Source organism: Balearica regulorum, chromosome 2 (assembly GCF_011004875.1).
Source record: "Balearica regulorum gibbericeps isolate bBalReg1 chromosome 2, bBalReg1.pri, whole genome shotgun sequence".
In the NCBI taxonomy this organism is placed as follows: Eukaryota; Metazoa; Chordata; class Aves; order Gruiformes; family Gruidae; genus Balearica; species Balearica regulorum.
The window spans coordinates 99,117,624-99,137,220 of NC_046185.1; the positions used below are offsets into that span (position 1 = coordinate 99,117,624).

Consider the following 19,597-nt stretch of genomic DNA (forward strand, 5'->3'; position numbering starts at 1 on the left):
AGGAAAGTTCTTCAAAGTTAGTTCTGAAGGCTGCTTTACAGTTACAATATGCCAGCTATTTTAAGAGTACACTGCCTGAACAAAGGCGGTTATTCCTTGCAGTTTTCTTCCCAACTTTGAAATTTGCACATACCTGAGGAAGATTTATTACCTCTTAAAACATGACACAACATTCAAGACTAAACATGAAAATATTTCATACTGTATTTTCAGTTCAGTAATGCCTCAGATGAATTTTAGAACAAAATTAAAGTCTTATCAATAACACAAAGTAGATTTTTGAAGTCCTTTATTAATCTGAATATAAAAAGACAGAAGTTGCCTAAGATATAGGACAAAGCTCTTGCTTCATGAGGAAACAAAATTTTCTTTACAAAGTGAAAAAATAAATACCCTCTTAGAGTAAGGTTTATATGCTAATGTGTCATAAAAAAGTAGAGTTTTAATATTTTGACAAAATGTCTGTGCAAAGAAACAGATGCATAAACACACATTACTGCTACATTAAGGCAATATGAAAAGTATAGTCAGAAAATTTCAGTAAAGTGACAGTGTACTTTTCTAGCTTTAAGCCAGTATTGCACCCAAACATGGCCTCTAGTTCCCTCTGTACCCTGGAGAATACACTAGGAAACCAGAGCCTAAAATGTCCAAGTAGGGGGGTGGAGATTAAAAACACTTTAGCAGGAAATGACCTACCCAATAAAGATGTTAACTGATGAAAGCATTTAAAATTATACACAACCCTTTAGAAACTAATGGTACATGTTTAATAGTTTAAAAAAAAAAAAATCAGTCTCCAAGAATAAAGCCAACTTAAATAAAGGGCAGCTGACTGCAGCTCCTGAGACCACCAGCCAGGTTGGATGTGGGACACCGGGGAGTGCCTTGCCCACAGAGCTGTGAATGAAGGCCCGTAACAATGCTTCCTCAGAACACTGCCAACCAGAAGACTTTCCTGACCCACTCTTTAACAAACATCTCCTACCCTTCCAATGCTCTTCTCCAAACTGTTTTCTACTTAACAGAATTCTGAATTTAACAGCTGCTTGACGAAGCCTTGTAACTTCAGTTTAATAACCATTTTTAAAATTTCTCTCCACTTAAAGCAGTTTACTAAAAGCAGAAACTATGAGCCATACTAAACTGATATTTGTAAAAGCTAGTCTTACTATTAAAATAAATGGAGTGACTGTACTAAAAAGGATTTAGAGAGTGTAAAACAAAAGGCTGCGCTGCTCTTGCTGGGTGTATCAATATGCATATGCCAATTTCTCCAGGGTTACCTAGCTTTTTGGCAACTCTGCCATGCTACAAACTTGCGCATCATTCTCTTTTTAATAACATGAATTGATTACACTTCTGCTCTCAAAGGATGTCCCAAACCATTTTGGACATGCTGAACAAAGAATATGTTCAAAAATGCAGTATTTTTGCTTTTGATTGGGGATAGGTGCCAGAGTGATTGCCTTCTTCACAATCAATGGTTGCATTTCATATTAGTGCAGTTTAAAAAAGTACATGATGGGTTTAAAGTGTATACGTAGATCATATCACAGTCAGATTGAGAAGACTGGTGTGGGTTGGCAAATACACGTGCTGGACGTGCTCTACACGAGATCTGCAAACAGGACACAACTGGAAAGAAAAAACACCAGGAAATTAGTTTACTTCATATTTTGAGAGTCTCTACACTTATCGGAGACTTCCCTCCACGTACACAATAACAGAGCACTTTTCCATAATCTCCATATTTAAAACAGGGTATCAAGAGATACATGCAGCTAATTCTTACCCTCACCACAAGTTAAGTTAGCACAGCTAAAACTTACTGTCAAACACATCATCTAAACAGGATGTTCTTTGGAATTAGTTTACGACAAACAATTTTAAAAATAAGTTTTACTAGAATAGCAACATAAACATATTAATCCATGATGGTTAAATATATGGAAACCCAAAACTTCCACATATTTGGTAACTCATATCTTAATGGCATTGCAATTACCTGTAACTGGGCAGCACAGCTCTTGCAGCATACTGTGTGGCCGCAGGGACAAAAGGTTGAATTTATTTCTTCTTCACAACACACCATACAGAGCATGGACTCCTTTAGCTTCCGCAACTTCTCTTGCAGAGCTTTTGTTTGTTGGCAGCTAAGACCCTCACAGTTGTCACAGTTCATGCTGCTTTCCGAAGACTTAAGGGGGGAACTTGGTGGAGTTTGGTCACTTCTTGAAACAAGATCCACAATGCCAGCATTATACAGAGCTCGCCTTGCATGATCATAAACTTCTTTTGATGTTCTTTTAATGTCAAAGACGTATTTTTTACCAAGATTAATGTTTTCATTCAAGAATAGAGATGCTAAGTGGCCCTTTAAGTCTCGACTATACTGCATCATGACAGCACTGGTGACAGTGTCACACCTATAAAACAGGACAAGTGCAAACTTGGTTAGTTAATACCGATAGACCTACCCCTACAATAATTTTTTCCCAAAGTTGAAGCAACAGCTCTGAAATTAATGCAAATAGAGAAGCTTGATATAATATTTAAGCTCTTGAATGTTGTTTGCATGACAACTCTACTTTGAAATGTGTAAAATGGAAGAGTGACAGTTATTTTACATCTTCAGATTGTGAAGTGTCTGGTAAAATAGAGTCAGCCTATGGAAGGTACTTAAGGCATTATGCTAATATAAACAGCCAGCACTTGCTTAATCCACAGTTCAGCTTGGCAACGCTTCTTTACATGGTAATTTCCAAACACTGCATTAAAGAATTCCAATTAATAGTCTTTGGCATAATGCCTCTTTCTTCAGACAGGCTCTCAAAATTTTTTACCATAGACTCAAGTAATATCTAACCAAATTTCCACTCAGTACTTCACATACTAGTATTATATCATCTGAAGAGAACCAGTGCAAATGCAATGTAGAGAATTAAGCCATTTGTATTTGCCACTGAGTATTTCAGCTACCCTAACCATGCTTGTCACATATTTCAGTGACAGAGTTAAATCTGCAGAAGCCTATGCATATCACTTCTCTAGACAACATGGGAAAGAAAATACAAACCCAGAAGACAAGGACTACAGCCTCACTGGGCCTAAGGTTCAAGATCTAAGCTTATGGCCAAATGCTACTGCCTAGCTAAAATTCTGATTAAATTAAAATCAGAAACCGCAAAGGACAGCAGAAGTTACAAGCAGAGACAAAGTTAAAACTATCTAAGAAGTTACATAGTGCTTTAATTGCCTGGAAAAAAGTATGAAGAGTACAAAACAGCAGTGCAAGGGCATATAATTACAGAGCAAAACAAGACATGCTTAACATCAGGCTCACAAAATAAGCAGTGGTTAGCTGCCGATTAGCTGCAGCATTTATAAAGGCAACTAGTTGATGTTCAGTACTGGATTAGAATGATCTCCTTTGAGAAGTTGGATGTGGAAAGGTCTTTGCCTAGCATGTGCACTTTCCTTTGCTTTAAGTCCAATTCTTCTCTTACAAAGTAATTGAAACCGATATGCGGTAGTTAATTTAGAGAAAACACCACTGTCTTTGACAGTTATTTCTACTGATCAGTGTTGGACCTCACAGCAGGAATGAAAGAGGGTTTAAAAAAAATCATCCATGAACAAATGAGTATAGCACCCTGAACTCAAAGAACAAAAGCATAAACAAAATGGATAGCTCCTGGCATGGAACAAAATCCTGGGCATGTGAGCAAGGACAGAGGAATTGTAGGAAAATTTAAATACATGGGATGGGAAGGTGGCATACAGACAACTTCTAGCAACTGGAGGACCCAAATAAAGGAGAAACAGGAGTACGTGTGCATGAGCTATACCTACATATTCTGAAAAAGAGGATCTTCTCCTTTGGTCTCTCATCCTCCCTCTTAAGATAGGGACAAAACCCCAGTATGCATTGTTTATGAAGTATCAAAGAACATAGTAAGTTTATATTCTGAAGTGCTGTTATTCATAGTGGAAGACTGAGAAATTTTACTTGCTTGTCTTGTAGTCCCACACCACAAAATGGAAAACAGCAAAAACCTGTTCAGCTTCTGGACTTAAGAGGAAAGTAGATGCTACAAAGACAATGAAATTTTGCAGAGAATTTCTGAAGTGCAGTCAGACTGCTGGCTGCTTAAGCACTTAATTCAAATACTGTGGAGAACAGCAGCAGTTGACTCTAGTGGCAATACTGACCTGTAAAATGCATGCGTCTCTGTAATTGCTCTATAGAGCCCACTTGCTGCTCTTGTACTGATCATCTTAAACAAGAGAACTACACTATTACCAGACTCCTTGGTAACAGTCAGATATACATTCTTCCCAGACTGAGTTGCCATTTGAACAACAGGATAAGCAATCCTAAAAATGAATATAAAAAAGAAAGGTTATTTAGTTTTTAATAAGGGCATTTTCCACAAACTACTACGGTGCACTTTTATCAGAAGTTACAATGATCTCCAACTTGTCTGCAATGCTGGATTCAAGATGCCATCTCAAAAATATATATAAAAATCAAAAATATTAAGGCCAGTTGTAGTCTTGATTACAAGCAGGTGGTGCCCTCAGACCCTACATTCCAATAGCTCCTTTTAGTAATTCATAGAGCAGTTCTGTGTATTTATGTAAAAACTAGAGGCATGCTCAGTACTTCTGAAAATAGTTCTACAAAATACATACCTGTTGATAGGACTGAAGTCATCTTTACAGATGGATATGCCTTCAGGTCCAACACCAATAAGGAGTTTTTGCCCTTCACTATCTCTCACTGAGTGCCACTCTACCCCATAGTTCTCCAGTGTCGTAACAATCTGTAGAACTTGGTATTCAGCAGAAGCTTGGCTTAGGCCTTCTAGGTCCTTGTGCTTTGCAACAATGCTGTTGATAAAAAGATTAAGGATAGGTGAAATAACTCAAGTATGTGCTGTTACTGGCAGCAGCTCATTTTAACATGGGTTATCAGATGACCTAGTTAAACAGATTATTAAATGCTCCTGACCTGCTTTATCTGGTTATAGATTTCCAGTAATCATTAAATGGAAAGAACTGCGAAGTACCAAAACACCCTGAGAGTGTTCATGAAACAATACCATGCATTTGCTTAGAAATTAAAAAGCAACATGTAAATCAAAGCTTTCCAACCCCCCCCAACATATTTTCCTGAACAACTACTAAGTTAATAACTAAAAAACAAAATCTACAGAAAAGCATGACAAAGTTGCTTGATATTCAGGATTTGAGCTTACGAAGGTGTTTTGGGAATCCTGTTTACTTCTCAGTGTAAGGGTACTAAGCCAGATAAATTCTTGTTACTTTCTTTCAGAAGTGTAGGTTGACGACATACTTGCAATTTGATTACTTTGCTCCAAGTATTTAGATACCTATATTTCCCCAAGTACTAGAGTTCAACGGCTTTTGCTTATCACAAAAATATACTCATAATTGAGCTTAAAAATGAACTGAAGTCAGAACATTAGTTAAACATTCAGGTTGTATTTTGATCTCCAAAACTATCTAAATTATTAATTTTTATTTTTTTTAACAAGATACACTGTAGCATCAGCAATTAAGGGCATAATAAAATCTTATGCTTTTGGTGTCCAAAAAGGAGGTTATATCATTGTGCTCTTTTTACCTCTCCAAAATGGTAGTGGTGAGCTCTTTTGCACACAACTCTTCATAATTGTACTTGGCAGTGTTCTGGTTATAATCTCCAAACTTCATCTGTGCCAACAATGCACTAAGTTCAATTGCATGCTCTGAAGAACACTGAAGATTACCAGCAAGAAGATCTTCTTTTATATGCAAGAAAAACATATGCCTGCAATGGAATCAACAATATTTGCTTATACAAGATGTTAAAAGACATCTGTAATCAAGTATCAAATAACATTTCAGATGTTTGGTAGCCGTCTGGTAATCAAGAATTTGCAATGAATATACCAAGTAGAGAAAGTCTGGCAAAAGGGAAGGAAAAAGGCTTCTATCTTTTTATTCACTTACATTTAAAGATGAGGCTACAACTGAAGACAGAATCTAAAAGCACTATTAAAAGAATGAGCACTTTAATATCATAATCTTAAGAATAAAAACTGCTTTAACTCTTAAGGCCACTTAGTTGCTAAATTGAAATTAGCATATCAATGAAATATATTTGGATTAGTTTCCTATGTTTAAATTTCTTCGGTTGCCCATTTACAAATTATCCTGCATTTCAGAAAAGCAAATTTGTGAAGAGCAGCCCAAAGGAGCATACACACATCTATCATGCAACAGAAGCCACACTTTCTCTACACAGCTGAAATGCTTCTGCCACCAGTCAAAGGGAAGGTGGTGCTTTTGCCAGTGACATGATTGACAGAATAACTTGAAACATCTGAAAAGGCACTGTGGAATAAAATACAAAAACATCTAAAGTATTTGTCAGACCAACCTTTACACTTGGGATCAAGGCAGGTTTGACAGCTAGCTGGAAAATTCACAAAGCTGCTCTTAATTATCTAACAGGTCAGTTAGACAAATCAAAATTTCCATCAACGCTAACAGCAGCCTCCTAATTTCCCCTGTAGTCTAACTTAATTTCTATAAATCCATCCTTATCTCCCCTCAGGGAAGACAAAAAACTTTCTTAGCATTTGTTCTTAAGATTCAACATATTTACGGAAACCAGATGCAGAAGTAATTACATATCACTGGAAAAAAATCTCAATAAATGAAGCCTATACCCACCAGGATATGTCTTAGCTTCCACAGTAATAGGACATTTACATTTTACTTTTTCTAAAATTAAGTGTAATCTTCTTTTAAGAAACTATATTGAATCATTCATCACTGAAGTTGAAGATGCTAGTAAGTGATTAGCTTTCCTTCCAGCAGCAATTTTGGATAATATCTCAGATATATCCTGTTATAGCACCCTATAATTCAATGTACAACAGAACAAATAGGGCTAATTTTTCACCGCTATGAGCAATTACAAAATTTGCAAAATTTGTTTTCATTCTTAGCTCTACTATGGTAAATGCTGCAGCTAAGAAAATACTGGGCCAAAAGACTCCCCAAATCCAGAACTTTTGCAATCAGGGAAAAAAAATAGGTATTAAATTATCCCATAAGCTGCCCTACAATCCATTTCATAGAATCATAGAACAGTTTGGAAGGGACCTCAAAGATCATCTAGTTCCAATGCTCCTGCCCTAGTTCCAACCCCCCTGCCATGGGGGTTCCTGCAGCAAGTAACAGCTCCAGCACCTCCCTTTGCATTGAAAGCAATTTGAGGCATGCTAGAGCTTCATGACAGTTGTGATGCAAGTGCTAAATTGCATCACTCTGATGTCTAGACATCTGTCTATACTTCAGCAGTTCTAGTGGGGGGTCTGGTCCTCACTCTGTAAAGGATACAAATTTAGGTGGCAAGAGGACCAGAACTTCAGACAGTACTCTCCACCATTAGCAGGTTATTCCTTGTTTAGGCTTTTTTTTGGAGCAAGTTCCAAACCTCTGCTCCCATCCCCTTCTCCTACCTTGCTAATTCATAACCTTTGGCTTGGGTCACACAAAAGCCTGTGGCTTTTAAAATGCATTGTACACATGTACATTGTACACATTCCTTTTGGGGCTCAGTCCATAAATCTAGAAAAAACATTTGATGAATTACTAAAACACTATGGCTGAAATACATTCAAATAGTAGGCATTTCCCTAATTCCAATCATTATTATGTAAAATAAGTGGCTTTTCATGCCCTTCTGATCCTCTGTTAGTACCAGAACAGGTTTTCCAGTCATTATAATTATGTACTAATTACACATACAGTATTTCAAAGAAATATCTGACAATTTTCTTCTGATTAGCTGACACATTTACAACTACCACGCCTAAATGCTTTAGTTTATTTAATGCATACGACAGCACTGACTACATAGGGAAAAGTCAGTCTTCTCCCCTTGCTGAGAAGACCTTATTGACATCAAGAGAGGAGCTGAAAAACAAAAGATTGCTCCTACAAATACAGATGCATTACAGAAACAACTACAGCACAGGCATGGCATGTCACATTACATTACTAAAAAGCCAAGTAATGGCATAGGTAGATAAACAAGTTTAAGGTACAATGTTAAACAGCATCACATCAGCTGATGTGCAGTAACTTCCCATAACTGAGTCCTAACACATAAGGAAAAACACAGAGTAAGCTACTTTGTGTTTTTCTGATAAAGGGGACAAAGGTACGGCATGTAAGGGACAGTTATTGCAAAGTAACTAAAGCTATGCAAGTTCATGTCTTGGCTTCCACTATAGTAAGCTATTTTGCCAAGCCAGAGAACACAGATAAAACCACCTGTATTTAACAGTCCATCTCACAAAATCATTGGTTTGCATGTAAAAAACCCATTGCTGGCCCAAGCCCATTGCCTAAACTGCACCCATAATACACTGGAAACTAGTTAACATAGAGCATACCAGTGAAATCAGTTTTTGAATGGCAATGAATGACTTCATATTGATCCCCTATAGCAGCTACCCTGAACCAAAGTTCAAGCAGCAAATTCACTGTTGTGCAAATTCTGAGTTGCCCATTCAGCCAACAATTGCACTTCTCCAAAGTGATATTAATATCCATTTCAAAAATCATTCCCCTTCAAGGTTCAAAACATGACACTAGCCAGAATCTAATTATAAAAGCAGATTTTTCTTTTCACACAAAATTGAAAAAAGTCTTTTAATCCTTAAACAAAAAGGCAAAAAACCCATATGCTTTTACTGCTGAACACAGTCAAGCAAAACTAAAGCATTAGGAGCCTTGAAGCAGTTCCTTATCTAATTATGGCAAAGTCTAAAGGACTCAACAGATTGTCTGTAGAAAACCTGGTCATATTACAGATTCTATTAGTTACCAGAAAGTATTTATGTAAGTTTTTGTAAATTAGATTGTGACCCAATTACTTAATAGCACTCAATCCACTGTCCCTCTCCTCTCTAGGAATCTCTAGATACAATGAAAAAAACTGTTAAAGCTTTTCCCACCTCTAAAGATACTTAGGTTGTGCAGTAAAAGGGTACTCAGTTTTTCAAGGAATTTATTTCAATGTTAGTATTTTATGCTTAATGGATTTTTTTACCTAGCAACTGAACTGTTTATAATTGAAGTCCTCTAAAGGTTAGATTTCCAACATTGCTGGTAGAATGTCTTAGTTTGATCACCATATAAGAAACTAATTGTTTTCGTTCCTGCATAATTCACCACTTCAGTTACACATGACACATTAATATTACCTGTTACAAATTTGAGAAGTAACTCAAGTCAGATAAAAGGTATGTTTCCTATCCCCCTCCCCCAATATTCTCTTAGCACATTCTGCAGCTTTTTACTACTCTTGCCAAAGTTCCATTTTATTTTTAAATCCTCATAGAAAACAAGCCTTCACAACCCTGAACTTTACCAATCAATTGTTGTGGCTCCTAGTCATCTTAACATCTGCCAGACTTGTTGGGACATTGAACAACTAGCGGCAGCTTTAACAACAAACAGACCTTTCCATTGCACTTGTAGCCCGAGTTCTACACATGACAACATTAGTACAAAAAACAGTCTATAACCTAAACCAGCACTAGTTCCCCCCCAAAACCTCATGCTAGCTAGATATTCCTATATATTCAATTATAGAACATTTCCTTTGAGTTTGTAGTTCAAATTAGTACATGGAAATACTGATTAGAGTACAAAGCATCAAGTTTACCAAAGCTATGCTTCATTAGCCACTGCCCAGGAAGAATTTCTTCTTTTCCAAAGGAAGAAAAAACAGTTTGAGAATTAGAAAAGGATCACATGCTTCTTCAAGCACTAGTTACATTGGTGATTTTATATATTCATTTTGTATCCTTATTTTTGCCCCAGATCTTTTCATATAATTTAAGTTCTACGTGCATATTAAAACACTCAGTAAAATCAAATGTACAGTGTATTTTAGTTGCACATAAATAATTTGATACAAATACTGTAGAAAGGGGAATTTGCAAGGAGATTTCAGTAGATGGCCCATTTAAAAAAAACCCCACAGCTATCAAACCAAAGTCACAATCCTAGATATCACATCAATTGCTTTTTGCCTCCCTCTGAAGTGATTTATGCAGGCTGACTATACTGAACACCACTTCCAGAAACAGAGTTGGAAGACAGGGACAGAGAGCAGAATAAACCCCCCATAATCTAGGAGAAAGCAGTTAACAACCTGCTATACCACCTGGACACTCACAAGCCTATGGGGCCAGATGGGATCCACCCAAGAGGGAGCTGGCAGAGGAACTTAAGAAGCCACTCTCCATCATTTATCAACAGTCCTGGTTAACAGGGGAGGTCCCAGATGACTGGAGGCTTGCCAATGTGACACCCATCTACAGGAAGGGCTGGAAGGAGAATCTGGGGAACTACAGGCCTGTCAGCCTGACCTCAGTACTGGGGAAGATTATGGAGCAGTTCATCTTGAGCGTGCTCACCAAGCATATGCAGGAAAACCAAGGATCAGGCCCAGCCAGCACAGGCCTACTCCATGCAATGCTACAGGCTTGGGGCAGAGTGGCTGGAAAGCTGCCTGGAGGAAAAGGACCTGGGGGTGCTGGTTGACAGATGGCTGAACATGAGCCAGCAGTGTGCCCAGGTGGCCACAACCAACAGCATCCTGGCTTGTATCAGGAATATTGTGGCCAGCAGGAGTAAGGATGTGATTGTGCCCCTGTACTCAGCTCTGGTAAGGCCACACCTCAAACACTCTGTCAGTTTTGGGCCCCTTGCTACAAGAAGGGCATTGAGGTGATGGAGTGTATCCAGAGAAGGGCAATGAAGCTGGTGAAGGGTCTAGAGCACGGGTCTTACGAGGAGTGGCTGAGGGAAGTGGGGTTCTCTAGCCTGGAGAAGAGAAGGCTGAGGGGAGACCTTAGTGCTCTCTACAACTACCTCAAAGCAAGTTGTAGTCAGGTGGGTGTTGGTCTCTTCTCCCAAGTAACTAGCAAAAGGACAACAGGAAATGGTCTCAAGTTGTGTCAGGGGAGGTTTAGATTGGGGATTAGGAAAAATTTCTTCACCAAAAAAGTGGTCAGGTATTGGAACAGGCTGCCCAGAGAGGTGGTGGAGTCACCATCCCTGGAGGTGTTCAAAAAAATGTGTAGACATGGCACTTTCAGGACATGGTTTAGTAGACATGGTGGTGTTGGGTTGACAGTTGGCCTTGATGATCTTAAACATCTTTTGCAACCTTAAAGATTCTATGATTCTATTTCACTACAATGGAATTCCTACAGGAGGCAAATCACCTAGTTACTGTTCATACAACTGAATTGGCAGTAACAGCCCCACAAAATAAGCACTATGAAAAAGTATATACATAATACAAGATTAATTTCTCTTAACTCATTGAAGATAATTATGTGCATTAGGATTCAAAGTTCTGCACTGCAGACTACTTCAATCAAGGAAAGGAAAACAGGACAAATAAAACTTTTAATGTAGTCTTTAGACTTCTAAGTTCTATGCTTATCTGTGGAAAAAGTGACAAACCCTAATCCTTTACCAATTAAAGTATCTGCATATGACTAATGATTCCTAAACTAGAAATACAGCCAAAAGAACCCAGTCTCTTGCCAGACTACTGGTGGGAACCTTAACATACATCCCAAGGAACTGTCCCTTCTCTGGGGTATGACACTCCTTACCACATGGTAAGGCTCTTTCCTGCTGCTAAGTAACTTTCCCACTCTGTAGTCTGAAGGCATCAAAATTAAGAGGCATAATTGTTCTCCTGAAAAATATATTGATAAAGATCTCTTAGCAATAGAATATAATTGTTTTTAAAAGCAGACATAAGGGCACTCCAAATGAAAAAACAAAACCATGCACAGTTACAATTATGTCCCTCAGTATCTTTGTTCTTATTTGCTCTCAGCAGAGTGGGGGAAAGGTTACCAACTGCAATTCACATCTGATTTAGACAAACAGGCCCATTAAACTCACCCTGGTGTCTATTACAGCAAACTTTTATTGCATTGTAACATACCATGACACTGCTGCACTGGCTAGCTAATGCTATGAGATAACAGGATGTTTTTCTTATTTTCTACCTACTACATGTATATAACTGCTTACAATAATTTACAAGCTAGTTCTTCGTTTTAACTAATTCATCAATACAACAAAAGCAATGTCCTTTGTAAGTATAATTCAAATACTGGGAATTACCACACAACTTTGAACAGCTTCCAAAACAATAATTACCTATCTCAAGGCTGGCAAAATACAGCTATTTTGATTGCATCGTGAGATTGTGTGGCTCATTAGAATCTGATATTTTATATTGTCATGGCTTACATATCAATGTTTGGTTTTCAGTCATATTACACAAGACAAATAACTTTCCCATTTTGAAGTACATCTGGGTAAATCTTACATTGCTCAAAAAACTATTCACTTCAAAATTATTTCCACTTGTGCAATCACTGCAACGTTGACTTCATCCTGCCAGACTTAAATGTCTCCTGGACGACCGTTTGGCAGCACAGTTTGCCTGTTGTGCGTCCCGGCGAACACAATCATTGTTAAGGTGCATATAAGTTTCGATATTTCTCCGCTACACGTCTCACAAAGCAAGCTTTTAGCCAGAGCAGAAGTTGTTTCTGCCCCGAGACAGAGGTGCGGGCCAATGAGGAGTTGAGCTCCTCGGCCTGCTGGGCCGTTCCCCAGCGCCGCAGCCGCCGATTCGCCCGACCCGCCGAGTAGCAGCTGTGAGCCGAGGTTACTCCCAGTCAACGACCTGGAGTTACACCGTGCCGCCTCTCCCCGCCCGCAGCCCGCGGGGCAAGCGCCAGAGCCGCACCCCGCTACCGCGAACGCCGCAGGCAGCGCAGGCAGCGCAGGCAGCGCAGGCAGCGCAGGCAGCGCAGGCAGCGCAGGCAGCGCAGGCAGCGCAGGCAGCGCAGGCAGCGCAGGCAGCGCAGCTCCTCCCGGCCTGCCGGGATCACTTCCCCGTCCAAAAGTCTCCTAAAAATTCTGGTTAGTGCAGTAGAACCGTTTCTCCAAGTCCGAGCTCCTCAGGAATCCAAATGCGTACGAATTCGATAAAAGAAACACCCATAAATCATTCTGACAAAACCTCGCCTTTTTTTTTTTACTAACTGTTGCATTACCTATCAAAAAAATACAGTGAAAACGAACATGGCATAAGCCAGAGCTTATGATCTACATCTTGGACTATCCCATGTATCTTTAAGCAAAAAGACAGCAGTTCTTTTCAAGCCAATGCGATTTTCCATTAAAAAAAATGTATAGTTATTCAACCTCCTCTATACAAGCACACTGTTCACATTTCAGACTTGTTTGTAAAACTCTAGTTGACAGCAGCAGATTAAATTTGAATAGCATTCTTGCACTGAACCACTTTCATTCCACTGAAAACAATTCTAAACTACAAAATCCTGTGGGGAAATTCAGTACCAGTCAAATAAAAATTAGAAATTGAGATACAAAGAACAATAGAAATAAACCACTTTAACCCTGTAAAAGGAAATAAAGTGTAGTAAGAAGGGGGGTTTGCATGCAATTCTCCCATTCACAAAGTGCTTAGTGAAGGTGGTTTGTTGCCATAGTGGTCAAAGGAACAATTATAACCTGCACTGCATTTGCACTCAGTAGCAAGAAGGCACCCTCGCATAAGAAGATTAAAATGCACGAGGTTGCAATCTTCCACTGGATTGCACAATGAGTAAAAAACCAGCAGAAGCAGAGGTTGATGTTCAATTGCCAGATCGGCTTTTCACACAGCATGTAGAAACCTGAACATTAAATTGCTACAGATGTACACCTTGGTTTTAAATTTAAGTGCAAGAGACAAGTATCTCTAATGAAGCAGTACAACTGGGGTTGACAAAGCTTCCAAACTATATAGAAAAAACCTGGTAACAACTCAGTCACAACATTCCCTATTACCATCATGATGAAGCATATCAACAAAGTTTAGAATTACTCACAGCTTCCCAGATTTCAAAAGCAGTCTCAACATGCATCCAATTTATATGTAAAAACAGCATCAGGGGCAGCAAGTAAGACTGGGAGGCTTCCTCAGCACTACAACTCTGCCAGAAACACCCTATACATCAGTTGTGGACATAACTGCTAAAGGAAACCAAGGGTACCCATCACTATTTCTTCATCGACCAGCACATTGACTTTGCAAGTAAAGGTAAGAAACAAGGTGTCAGCTGCAACTGTACAGCTAATCCTTGCAATTCCATGATACACCTATTGGTTTAAAGTTCAGTGACAGGTTTAACAAGTTTCTTGTTTTCTCCTTGATACCCCATGTGCTTATGTGCAAGCTAAGTATGAATGCACAGCTATATGTGTATGTAAATCCTCAAGCAGGCCTGAACATAAAAAAAAAAGAGTTGATCACTGAAACTCAGTGTCAGCACTACAGAAATATACATTAACCACAAGCACTACTGAATTCTAGATCTGCGACATATAGACCATTGGGCGCACACAACTAAAAGGCAGCTATTGCAAATTATTTTACAACTTGTATTTATTTTTGGTGACAACACTAAAAATACTTGGGATGTAGACTGAATAGCTTAGCTGAAGCCTCAGGACTATTCATGTTTGCAAGACAGAGTGACATTAAATACTAGTTTCAGTGCCTGTTGCTCTCTAAAACGGTAAGTAATTATTTCCAGAACAGAATTTTAATCATCTCTTCTGATGATTGACCCTCAGTTCATTTTAAAATTGTTTGTTAAAAATATTAGTTTTAGAACACTCTTAATTGATACATAAAAGAAAGCATGTCCCAACTGCAACCTTTTCAAGTCATCTTTATAGTGGAGAAGTACTTGCTACTTTGATGTATGTATACAAGCTCTGTTACATTCTAGTTACACAACCTGTCTTTTAGGCCCTTGGGGTATGTTTCACCAGTGCAAGCTCTTTATTAACTTGCACTCGCATAACCTGCCAAGTCTTGCATTGACTGTGTTGGAGGCAGCAACACAGGTGCTTGCAGAAACCTTGTGAAGTTGAACATTCATTAAGGATAGCATGAAACTGCCAATCATATCAGCTTTAGGTTTCCTCAGATTCACCCTGATTTGGCCTGTGTGTGGAGACACGTCCAACATGCTCAGGGTAATCTCTTCTGCCTCATCAGGTATGAAATTATGTTGCTCCTTTTGTTCTACACAAAAATCCTTCATTTGGTTTTATACTTATTCTCACTGAGAATATTTAAATAAGAGGACAAGTTTCTTTAAGAAAAGTACTTACAGAGAGCCCAAAGGTATGCCATAGATAGAATTTATTTTTCCCAAATAAGGTACATCAAAACTGGAATTTGGTTAAAATGCACTTGAAACTAAAGCTGTTATATAGGACAACTACGGTCTAACTCCATAGCATTCTGAAAACTTCAACCAGATCAATGAGCTGAAACCACTGCTCCCCAAAAGCCTCTCCCCTGTACATTAGTTCAAAAATAAAACAATATATGCATACTCCTAACTCAAACCCTTTTTCCTATGAAATAAACACCAAACCATGCTATAAGCCTCTGACCAAACTCTTTAGACAAGTATTCTGTGCAGAACTACCATGTTGTATCCATGGTCTTAATTTTTAAAGTACCAAGTTAAGGCAAGTAGTGAAAACATGTTTTGGCATTATCATATAGACACTCATTTTCAGTTTGCCCCATTTGTATGACCTGTACTATCTAAAACTACCGGGAAAAATTAGTTGAAAGGTCAGCATTAAATATATGTGCTCAGCTTTCTTTACAGATAACTCAATTGTAACTCATGTGGTAATCAAACTCAAGGTGTAAAAGCACATGTTCACTACTAATCTTCAAAAACTAATTCTTACAATTGGATAACACTAACAATTTAGTCAGGAGGACTACCCACACAAGAAGCAAAACAGCTGTTTCTCTTGTAGCCTCAACGGGCCTGTAGCTATTTGAAAGTTACTGTAACATAATACCAGACAAAAAAGAATTCAGCAAGTTTTTTTTGCTCTGTGGGAGGAATTGTTTCCTGCCTTTCTGTGGTTTAGAACGACCTAGAGTAACACCACTAAACGGAGGTTACTATCGGACATGCAAATGCTACATAGTTTGCTACTCCTAACTTAAGTTTCTTCCACTTCCAGCATTACGTGCTCATGGAATTACCTACGGTCATTACTCACTGTTAGCTGCACAATACTTACAATATTAACAGTTTTATTCTTTTTTTTTTTTCAAAAAAAGCATAATACATTTAAATAACACTAAGTTTTTAAAACTACACAGAAAAGTCAAGCTAAGATTACCAGAAGATGGAAGAAATAAGGTCAGTGTGTAATCACTTTCATAAGTTACAGAAATTGAATACAAAATAATAAATTAGATCTACTTACAACCACTTTTACTTTACCTTGTCTGTTCTTGTAAGATAAGATGTGGCTCTACAAAAAACTTGACTCTTAATTTGAATCGATAAGGGGCTAAACCATCCATCTGCTGAGAGATCCTGTTCCTCAAATTCAGCCACAGATTCTCCCCTTTGCTGCCAGTGAACTGCAGTCCAAAATAATCAACTTCTATAATCCCCAGCCTTCTGCAAACCTGAAAGAAAAAGGTTCTTTATAACAGCCGTACAATGTAACAATGAAAAATACCACCTGAGTCAAGTACTGTTTCAGACTGCTCACTTAAAACACAAAAAAGAAATCCTGCTGTAAGCACCTTTATACAAAAGATTACTTGATTACTTGGATTTTAAGTTGTGTACAAAACAGCAGGTAGACAAATACTAAGAATAAACTGGGAATTTCTCCAGTAGTCAAAAACCACATGGACCTCCGTGGCCAAATTCCTCCTCAACCCCAGGACAGACACTTAAAAGGGTCAGCGGATTTCCAAAAGAGGAGAGTATCTCTTATTCAACATCACAGCCAATAGTGCTTTCTACGCAACAAAAGAGAAAAAAAGTACAATCCACAAGTTTTATTTAGATGCCACCAAACTAGGCTGCTGCGTTTGGCTCTCTCCAGCATCCTCACGGCAGCCGCCGCAGCCACATCGAGGCGGTAGCGACAGAAGGGCGAGAGCACCTGGACAACAGCTTCAGCCAGCACGGCCCCAGCAGGCGACGGGGATCATCTCGGCACCGCCCGGGTGGCGTCACCCCGGCCAGGTGGGTCCCACTCGTGCCCCCTACCCTCGGGGCAGTTAGAGCAAGCCGCAGCAATAAGGCTGAGGCCTTCCCCTGGCTCCCCCGCCTGCCCTTCCCACACGCGCGATAAAGGTGAAGGTAGAAGGGCCGGAGAGCCCCGAGGCGGGGGATGCAGCAACCTCTGCATCCAATATGGAGGGGAAAAAAAAAAAAAGGAAAGCGGGGAGACTGCGGCGGTGGCTCCCCGCCCCCACCGCCGCGGACGCCCGTGCGCAGGGTTGCGCCGTTGCACGGCCCTGCCTCGCGCCACCGCCGCCCTCAACGGCCGGGGCGCGCGCCGGGGGCGCCGCGAGCTGGCGAGGCCGTGCTCCTCGCCCCTCTCCCTCCCCCCCACCCCCAAGGCGCGGTGGCCTGGGGGGGCGTGGGTGTATGTGTGCATGACGCGCACCCGCCGGCTCTCGTGCGCGTCTGTCAGGCACCAACGGTCTGCGCTGCCCAACGATCCCCGTCACCCCCTCGCCCCCCGAGCTCTCGCGCCCCTGGAAGGCGGTGGGCCAGAAGGGTGACGGAGAGGAGAAGGCAGCGCGGCCCCTCACCTGGTTGAGGCAGTCCTCGCCGTTGGCTTTCGCCTCTACCTCCACCTCCATCACCACCGCGTCCGGCCTGGTCACATAGCACAGCATGACTGGGGCCAGCCAGCGCCGCCGCCGCTGCTGCTGCTGCCACAGACAAGCGGAGGGGCTGCTGCCGGCGAAGAATCGCAGCTGTCGCTACAAGCTGAGGTGCGTCCCCGGCCGCCGCCTACGCCACCCGGACACCGCCAGAACCAAAGCAGCCGTCTCCCGCTCCCCTAGTGCTTGCGCTCCGCCGGCCCCGCTCCCTCCACATATACCCTCCGTCTCCCCCTCCCCCCTCCGAGCGGCACCTGCGGACCAATGGCGAAGCGTCGCTCATCGCTGCGGGCCGCCGCCGCCACCAATCAGCGCCCCCATCCCCGGGAAACTGCGGCGGCCGGGAGGGCGTTTGTTGTGGTCCCTCTCTGGCGCCCCCTGCCGGAGCGCAGGGCCGCGGGCCGCCGGCGGGACTCCCTGTGGGCGCCCCCCTCTTCCCCCCCGACCCTGCCCGGCGCGGAAAGCCGCAGGCCCTGCCCGGCCGAAGGAGCCGGTCCTCGGGGAGCTCTTCCTCTTTAGCACCCGGCGTCTCCCATTTACCTTCATCCGTCGTCACCTGCAACAGTCCAGAACTTCTTACCCTGGAATTACGTCCGGTTAAATCTCAGCAAAGTAAGTTCTTCTAAGTGGAGGTGGAGACCAAGCCCATTTGGCAGGAACTCTCTACAGAATTAATTTGAGAGCAAGTGGCCGTGAGCTAGGAGACAACCAAATATTTTCATGGCTCATCTTCTAGGCTTTGTGAACACTCCTTTTCATTGAGCGGAAAATAATATCCAGATTAACGCTCGCTCTCCCATATTCTCTTTGGTCTTTGCCCAATTTTGTGTTATGTAGCATGCAAAACACTGGAAATGTGGAAATTTTAAGGACTGGTCAAGTGAATTGCAGTCTTCATGCACTGCCATGCTAATGGATGATGGAGCTTTTACACTGGTTGAACTCTGTAAGTATGAAGTTTGTAGGTGATTCCTGGCCAGGGGAGGAACACCTGCACCACGTGAGGCCTTAGAAGTATTTGTTTGACAAACATACACGAGGTACATAAAGCAGTTTATGGCTGCTTTAACAATGTAAATTGAAACGACAGGGAGGACTAAGTACAAAATCCATGCTGTGTAGGTTCCCTAAAAGAAATGCAGATCAAAGAAGTACTGAGCAGTGCAGTGGTGAGGAACAACTAGGCTGTCAGAGGAAGACTAAGAGAGGAAATGGGGATCTGAAAATGCAGTGAAGTATAATAGAAGGAACAACAAACCTCAGCACTAATGCAAGGTCACCACAGGGCTGAGTATTAGCTTCTGTCTGTGTATGGGTCACTTCTGTCTGGGTATTTCTGCTGTGCTTGTCAAGGTTGTTAGTATTTTCAATTTGTATTAAAGGAACTCTCAGAACAGATGCTTACTCTGCTGGGAACTCTGCAAACACAATATATGGCTATCCTGATAAGTGTAGATAGGGCTGTATCCATTTTGTTCATGTGAACTCTGTAACTGGAAGACTGCTCAGTTCTGAACGAGGCAGAACAGTAGGAGGCAAGTAAGAGTTAGGACATTAGATGTCAAACCTGAATGGTGTTGTGTTTCACCTGTACGCTTACTAGCTCAGATTTTTCATGCCCAGGTCTACAGTGTTTAAGTTGAAGAGCTTAGAGTCGTCAAAAGCCAGACTCAGAGAGTGAAGGGTAGAAAAAGGGAAATAACGTGAAAG

At 40.9% G+C, this 19,597-nt stretch overlaps 1 protein-coding gene and 1 long non-coding RNA gene across 3 annotated transcripts in view; one reads left to right on the forward strand and one right to left on the reverse strand.

Moving 5' to 3' along the window:
• Nucleotides 1-272: 272 nt before the first annotated feature.
• Nucleotides 273-18,153, reverse strand: MYLIP (myosin regulatory light chain interacting protein). Of its 2 annotated transcripts, none has more exons than XM_075745112.1 (7): nucleotides 17,813-18,153; nucleotides 16,476-16,666; nucleotides 5,654-5,839; nucleotides 4,699-4,896; nucleotides 4,216-4,380; nucleotides 2,009-2,429; nucleotides 273-1,638 (listed from the first exon to the last, which is right to left on the reverse strand). In XM_075745112.1, the coding sequence occupies exons 1-7, from the start codon at nucleotides 17,897-17,899 to the stop codon at nucleotides 1,549-1,551; spliced, it is 1,338 nt and encodes a 445-aa protein (XP_075601227.1). In that variant the 5' UTR covers nucleotides 17,900-18,153; the 3' UTR covers nucleotides 273-1,548. The 2 variants fall into 2 exon arrangements, with proteins under 2 accessions (XP_075601227.1, XP_075601229.1); XM_075745114.1 differs by lacking the exon at nucleotides 17,813-18,153 and adding an exon at nucleotides 17,043-17,564.
• Nucleotides 17,162-19,597, forward strand: part of LOC142600462 (uncharacterized) — a 133,553-nt gene continuing 131,117 nt past the window's right edge. Inside the window, exon 1 of the long non-coding RNA XR_012833955.1 lies at nucleotides 17,162-17,237. This is a non-coding gene — a long non-coding RNA (uncharacterized LOC142600462). The remainder of the gene's footprint in view (nucleotides 17,238-19,597) is intronic.